This window comes from Pollachius pollachius (genome assembly GCF_949987615.1).
Source record: "Pollachius pollachius genome assembly, chromosome: 18".
Classification (NCBI taxonomy): Eukaryota; Metazoa; Chordata; class Actinopteri; order Gadiformes; family Gadidae; genus Pollachius; species Pollachius pollachius.
The window spans coordinates 9,324,243-9,332,188 of NC_136951.1; the positions used below are offsets into that span (position 1 = coordinate 9,324,243).

The 7,946-nt window shown below is 46.9% G+C and overlaps 1 protein-coding gene across 1 annotated transcript; it reads left to right on the forward strand.

Moving 5' to 3' along the window:
- Nucleotides 1–5,990: 5,990 nt before the first annotated feature.
- Nucleotides 5,991–6,631, forward strand: LOC307089193 (myosin light chain 3; the record flags this gene model as incomplete). Its single annotated transcript, XM_079755352.1, has 1 exon — nucleotides 5,991–6,631. One exon carries the CDS (start codon nucleotides 5,991–5,993, stop codon nucleotides 6,600–6,602), a length of 612 nt encoding a protein of 203 aa, XP_079611478.1. The 3' UTR covers nucleotides 6,603–6,631.
- Nucleotides 6,632–7,946: the final 1,315 nt, after the last annotated feature.

Consider the following 7,946-nt stretch of genomic DNA (forward strand, 5'->3'; position numbering starts at 1 on the left):
TGGCATTTAAATACACAGACGTATAAAAACTCTCAAGCAGACGGGAGACCCCAAGAAACGAGCAACAAAACGCCAACCATGTTTACTCCAGCACTGAATTGTGGGTAATTTAGGATTTAGCAATTTAGTAGATCCTTTATTCCTGAAAAAGACTACACGTCAAGGATAAGGGTTAACAGGGCGGTTTGCAACATTCTCAAAAGATGCCTAGGCTACAAGTTCACCGTGGATGTTGGGGGATCGATCCCAGACAACACGACTATCTGCGACACAACCCTGGGACCTAATTTGTCCAAAATATGATGTACTTCCTGAAGCCCTCTTCTGGTCGGGGATGGGGGCAGGCTGGGGGGGGGGGGGGAGAGACCTGCAATGTCATCCGAGTTCAGCACTGTGTGACAGCTGAGCCGGATGGAGCAAATATTTGGCCTCACCTTTTGGCCGGGATTAAGGGGTGTGAAGGCACACATACAGGTGTTCCAGCTGTGAGAGGTGAGCCCGCGGTAAGCCGCCCCGAAAAGGAAAAAGAGGGGAGGAGGGGGGAAGAGAGAGAGTGAGCTCTCTTACTGCTCACCTAAGCTCTGTGTGCTGTCGGGATAAACAAGTACAAGCCATTCAGAGACACACGTACGCTATCCGGCACCGCACCCGCCAGACGGAGCCAGACGGGCAGAACGAGGCTGGACGTCAGAGGTGGAGGCAGGGGGAACCCACCAGAATCTACCAGGGCAGGGGGTAGCTGGATAGAGAGAGAGAGAGAGAGAGAGAGAGAGAGAGAGAGAGAGAGAGAGAGAGAGAGAGAGAGAGAGAGAGAGAGAGAGAGAGAGAGAGAGAGAGAGAGAGAGAGAGAGAGAGAGAGAGAGAGAGAGAGAGAGAGAGAGAGAGAGAGAGAGAGAGAGAGAGAGAGAGAGAGAGAGAGAGAGAGAGAGAGAGAGAGAGAGAGAGAGAGAGAGAGAGAGAGAGAGAGAGAGAGAGAGAGAGTATAAGGCGGGTGGGGTGGAGGTGTTGGTGGATGGTTTGGAAGACTAGCCTAATCTCCACCCCCAGGCTTAGAGGATGGAAACGTCCTTATTCTTGGCATGTGGACCAAGAGACAATGGAGTGTGTGTGTGTGTGTGTGTGTGTGTGTGTGCGGCTGTGCGGCTGCTATTTTCCCCCATTGTTTGGTACTCACACATGGAGAGTGGTCGCGATACGGTGGATTTAGTGTGTAATGTATCTTTTCTTGTTCTTCTTCTTCAAGTTCAAAGGCGCATTGTAGAGAACAATCAGTATGGTTTATACAGTGTTTAATCGCCGTTTAATGTTCTGGCCAAATGTATATTGGATAGGATTGGATCTGATTCAAATGCGTTACGGTTGTACTATAGGTAGGCCACAGTGGAATGCTGTCGAAATATAGATTCTATATGTGCGACTCAAAGCACTTCAACACCGACCGAAACTGGTTCATGCCAACTGCAAAGATATATAGATGGATAGTTAGAGCAACCGCACACACACACGCACGCCAGCGCATGCATGCATACACACCCGCACGTACACACTCTATTACCAAATACTAGGCTTTTAATAACATTGTGTAACCAAAAAGGCGACTTTATTTCAATTTGGATTCAAAGCTATACCACTCTTAAAAATTATTGTAATACGAACCACCGGCTTGGTACCATAAAAGGACTCCCTTTACTTGAATATACAAGACGCTCTTTATCATCTTGTAAACTTATTATGTTTTGATTAATTCAGAATTCCCTGCTTTGGTTCAGTAGAGTGTGAAATGCACTTTCCCTTTTGTAGTTTTTCAATTTCTATCATTGAGAGCAATGGGAAAAGAATGAGGTGTGTGTTGGTGTATGGGGATGGGTGGTGGGTGTAGGAGAGTAATGAACACATGGATTTCTGTGGGGGGGGGGCTAGGGGGAGATGAACGCATGGATGTGGTGTGTGTGTGTGCCTGCGTGCGTGTGTGTGAGGGGGGGCAGGATGGGGTAAATGAACACATGGATGTCGGCTGTAATTAAGAAAGTGAAGTATTGAAGGCGGCAGTGCCTTCACCAGCTATAATTCATCAAACATGGCCTTAATTAAGTTGTTTACACAGATGTCCACAAATACTGGCTGCTGAAAAAGTCATTCCGCTATGACAAGACAATGTTATCACCGCATTCCGACGCCGAGGGAAGTTTCTCTTGTGTATGGCGCAAGTTGTTTTCGCAAGTTGTCGTCGTCTCGCTAAAATACGTTTCCCCATCGCTTGGCTGTCTATTTTCGAGCCGTCAGAGTCGTAACTACTGACAAGACTAGTAAAAGTCGTTTTATCGCCGGATATCTCAGCCATAAAAGTTATGAAGAAATATTGCGTTTTTAACGCATTTAAAGTAGCTTTTTTTAAATAATAATTAACTAAGCCTTGATCGATGGATTCATTAAAGTCAAGATCAACTGCTGGCTCTTTCGTACGCAGGCTAACGTATTATGTCGTTCTAATGAGCTAAATATCTCCTCTCAAAGAGCAAATGCATAACATATCGGCACACGTGAGAGGAAGGTGAGTGGTTCACATCCAGGTATTCCCACTCCCACGGCGCAGCCATTTTGTTACAGAACATGCTATGTTTAGCCGGCCAAAGACACAACAACAAACAACACACACACAAACACACACAAAAGGAGGAGTGCTCCACCAGGGACATGAAAAGGGCTCAAAGTGCTTTTCCTTTCTAAAATAAACCCACCCAACAAAACAGAGAAAGCCCCTTAAACGAAGGCTGGAGATATCGTGTGAGTCACGCATATCCCGGGATCCAGTGGAACAACGCCGTCGTCGCCGCCACTGTCTCCGTCACTCTCTTTTATTAGAGCCGGGCTAGCCCTGCACCACAGCCGTTCCCCCACCCACCCCTATTCTCCCCCCTCCCCCACCCCCGTCCTCCACCTCCCTCTCGCTGCTAAATGTCAGGCGTGTCAGCGCCCATGCTACCCTCCACCCCGTAGAGGACCCCCTGTCCTCCCTTCCCCTAGCCCTCCTGTCTCCCTCCCGGGTGCTGCCCTCAGCTGCCTCCTGATACCCCCAGAGCCCCCCCGGGCAGCCCACCAGGTCTGACCACCGGTCTGTGTGCTCGCCCACACCGCTCCCCCTGTTCCTAACCAACCCCCCACCCCCCCGATCCAATGCCTTATCTCTCGGATTAAGGGCTTTCTGTCACTACTCACACACACACACACTGCCTGCTGCTCGGTCAGTTCACACCAACTGTCTCTCGCTCGCTCTATCGATGTCTGTTGCTATTGCGCTCTCTGTCTCTCCGTCTGTGTTTCTGGCTCTCTCCCTCTCTGTCTCTCCGTCTGTCTGTCTGGCCCTTTCTGTCTCCACTGTCCGTCAATTACTCTCTCTGTCTGTCTCTTTTTGGCTGATCCGTCTCTTTGCCAGTTTCTCTCATTTTCTGTCTCTGTCTATCTGTATGTCTGTCTTTTTCTGTCTCTCTATTTCTATCTCTGTCTCCCTGTCTCTCTTTGTATTTCTGTCTGTTTTCTATTACTCTCTATCGATCTTTCCCTTTGACTCTCTCTGTCAGTCTGTCTCTATTGCTATCCCTCTCTCGGTCTTGTCTGTCTCCCAGATTTCTCTTTCTCTCTCTTTCGTTCTCTCTCTCAAATACATACACGTACACTGGAAGAGCATATAGGCTATTAAAATGTCTGAGTGTAGGTAAGGCTTGAGGGTAAATATTTAAGATTCTTTTTGTTGGTGTTTGAGAAGAATCTCTCAGAATCACATCTATGCTTTGCAGACAGAAACAGCACATAAAACAGCGAACTGGCCCGTTTTCAAACAGAAGTGGACTTCATCGAATTTCCCTGCAAGGTTTTCTCTTTCGTTGCGATGACTGACAACCAATGATGATTTTCTATTTTGATGAAGCGTGAATACCCACTACACCTTTTCAAGCTACAATTTTTCTCTTTGTCTCAAAGAAAACCGTAGCTGGAAGACTAATGTTTTATTGTATTGGAAGATGAGTCAAAGTTATTTCTCTCGACCTCGACAGTACTTTTCTTGAGCGGTGAAAATCAACACAATGCAACACTATACTATAAAATTTGAAATTCATGTTAAATTCACCAGCATCCAGCCAGAATTCACTGACAAATAGCTTCCCCCGAAACACATTCATGTGTGAATTAATCACTGTTTGCGTGGATTTAAATAGTTACATCAACATTTAGAAAAAAAAACATCACTTACAAACATCATTATTCGGGCATACTTTTTATGGTTTATTTGTCAAGTTTTGCGATTGTTTTAGTCTGAGCGGATTTGTATATATTAACGGATTAATCATAAACCATTTCAATTAGACTATCCGCTTCACGGCTCTCCTCTCCAACCGCCCAATCCTGGTACGGTTTACGTCATGAATGCATAAACATTGCAACACAACGCATATATTATCTCGCTCTCACACACACACACGCATTCACGCTGTCACGCACACACAAACTGGCACAGCCAATGGAGCAGAGTGAATGCGGTCAGAGCCCGGCAGAGTTGGGCAGCCATTGGCTGAGGTGATGGACGGCGCAGTGAGAGAAACATGGAAGTGGCGGTGATAGATTAAAACGAGGGCTGTTCGTAGCCGCGCCGCCCTCCTCACACGCGGGCGGCGGCAATGCGAAGGGTTTGGTTGATTAATTTGTCGTCATTTTTTATTAAAGGGAGGGGTTTATTGATGAGCTGTTTATGGAAAGCTGAAGGTCATTTTCCCATTCAGATGTGGTGGATTGATGCATGGCGTCACCTACTCAAACGGTGTCACCCTTTTAACATTGAGGAAATAGGGGCTGAACTCGCACACACACGCAGGCGCGCGCACACACACACACACACACACACACACACACACCTACACACTGACACACACACATACACCTACACACCTATACACTTACACACACACACACAATGCCTTTTTGTTGTCTTTTGGCACGCATACACACAAACACTTCCATCTTCTGTATTACTCATTTATCATCAATGTGCTGAGGAAATTGCTCACTGTCAAACTATTCTCAGTCCTTTGGTTCCTCATGCCTGCCATGTCAGAGCCAGTATGTACTCCAAGCATCTCTGTAAACATCTTTCAGCTTTCTTGTATGTGCACTATGGTTGGTGTGTTGGACTAATGATCAACATCTATTTTGTAACCACGACGGTACAAGGTTTATATTTATATTTGACACATAAACATGGTAATATATAGATGAAATCAATAATGTTCTCACTTCAAATATCACTGCATAAACTAATATACTACAGGGATTAAGTATAGGAAATAAAATAACATAGATGGACAACTGTGAAGATGAACACGGAATACAAGATCAGCCAAACCGCAAATTGAATTTGATCAAGACTTTCTCCCATGACATGAAAAAGACCATCGGAAAAAAGACAGCTCAACGTCATGTGCATTGAAAGCCAGAATCGGCGCATGTCATGTTCCCTGAGAGCACTAATTCCCAGGCGTCCTGAGAGGTTAACGATCCGTGCTATTTCCGTCAGCCTGGTCTCCTCCACTGATGCCTCTCTGATCCCATTGTCCATCAAAGAGACATTTTGGGCTTAATGCAGCTGGACCCTGGCTAATGACAGTAAGTAGCCCGGCCGGCTACATGGCGGCAGCTGAGAACAATGCTTCGGGGTGACATCATGCCGGGCTGGGGTCGGGTGGGGGCGGCCTTCTATTTCAGGTTTCTTCCTTTTATAGTGTGCCACTGGACTGTGGGCAGGGGAGGGGGCTTATATACCCTATTGCCCCCCCAACCATCCCTAGACTGTCATATAAAAGCACGGGACCGGGCCAAGGCCTCTCCGTGCTCTGGAATCACCTCTCCTCATACCTCCTCCTGAAACCCTCGAACGGTTCTCCTCCTCCACCCGGTAACTACATCAGCCTCCCTTCCCCCCCGTCTCCTCCTCAGTCGTCATGGCACCCAAGAAAGCGGAACCGAAGAAGTTCGAGCCCAAGAAGCCCGAGCCCAAGGCGGCAGCGGCGGCGCCCCCGCCCAAGGCGACCCCGGCACCGGAACCCGAGCCCGAGCCCCCAAAGGAGCCTGACTTCGACCCAAAGAGCATCACGCTGGAGTTCAGCGGCGACCAGATCGAGGAGTTCAAGGAGGCCTTCACCCTGTTCGACCGCACGCCTAAAGGCGAGATGAAGATCACGTACGCCCAGTGCGGCGACGTTATGCGCGCCCTGGGCCAGAACCCAACCAACGCCGACGTGCTCAAGGTGCTGGGCAAGCCGCGACCTGAGGAAATGAGCAGCAAGCTGGTGGACTTTGAGACCTTCCTGCCTATGCTGCAGCACATCTCCCGCTCCAAGGACCAGGGCAACTTTGAGGACTTTGTGGAGGGCCTGCGGGTGTTCGACAAGGAGGGCAACGGCACCATCATGGGGGCAGAGCTGAGGCACGTGCTGGCCACGCTGGGCGAGCGCATGACGGAGGACGAGGTGGACCGGCTGATGGCGGGACAGGAAGACGCCAACGGGTGCATCAACTACGCCTCCTTCGTCAAGCACATTCTCTCCGGGTGAGGCCCCGTAAGGGGGAGAGATGGGGGAGACTCCCAGTAGGACTGTGATGGAAAGAAAGAAAAGCTCCTCTATTCTGGATCCTTGTTTTTTGCTCTTTTTTCGTTGTTTTGTTCTTTAGGAAGGTGAGCGTTTTTCTCAACATTGGCCGATATTTTTTCCACTATAAAATGGCTTGTCCCCAAAGAGAAATGATAAAAATGTAAAAAAAAACGATGTGTAAACAGAGAGAAAACCAATACAATGAAATGCTGCGGAGATGACAGAAGTCGATATGACATGAATAAACAACATGTAATTACTGACTGCTTCTTACCTTGTTATTTTGAGAGTCTGAGTATAAGGGAAAAACAACTCACAAACACCAATACTATGATGCCGTCGCAATACAATACCAGTTGTCTCTGGTATATTAGCTCAGACAAGGAGGGTGGTGTTGGTTTGTTCCTCCATGTGAAAATAACATACCTCAGGCAACTGTTTCAATACCAACAAATGTCATGCACTCATTTGAGGCATTGGACGCACACTGCTCTCTTCATAAAGACTCCCACACTCACTACGTGTGTGGCATTGTAACAAGCAACACATTGCTCAAAGAACTCTGTTTAAGAGCTGCTACATAGTGTTGAACTGAATTGTTTTCTTAGCTTCTCTTGACCTCCTAAATGTATAGGAATTCTACTACCCTAACACTTTCTCTCTTGAACCATATCCTGTGTGAGACTGTTTTAATTTAAATCTGAACTTTACAATTTAGTGATAACATTTAAATGAATTGAGTGCATCATTTTTTTTGCCCTTTTGTATATGCATCAGTAAGTTTGAACATAGCTGTACTCTGTCTGTGTTTGTGTGGGTGTGCACATTTGAAACAAGGGAGGACAAAGTGGAGAGAGAGGCCTGGATACTACAAATTCTTCCATAATTAATAAACATTGATTTTAGGACTTCTTTTGGTAGCCATACAGAACAATATATGAAACTCTATTTCTGCCCTATGTGAGTCAATACATGACTTGCAGAATAAGAACTTCAAACAGGTTTCATATCCACACATTTAGACCACAACTTTAATGTTGTAAAAGTTGTGTTGTATTTTCGGAAATGCCACGCACGACAGGGGGTCATTTCCTACCCAAGTGTGACAAGAAGCTCAAATCTAGAAGCCTATATTTACATCTGAATGTCGACAACTCTAAACCACCAACTACTGATTGGGTCGCTACAGCTGCCACAAACTGCTCTCTGCAAAGTAAGTAACGGCGGCAGCGGCAGCCAGAGTAAATACTGAATGGGTATATGTATCAACATGATGTATGTAGCTCCACCTTTGGCTTTGCTTCG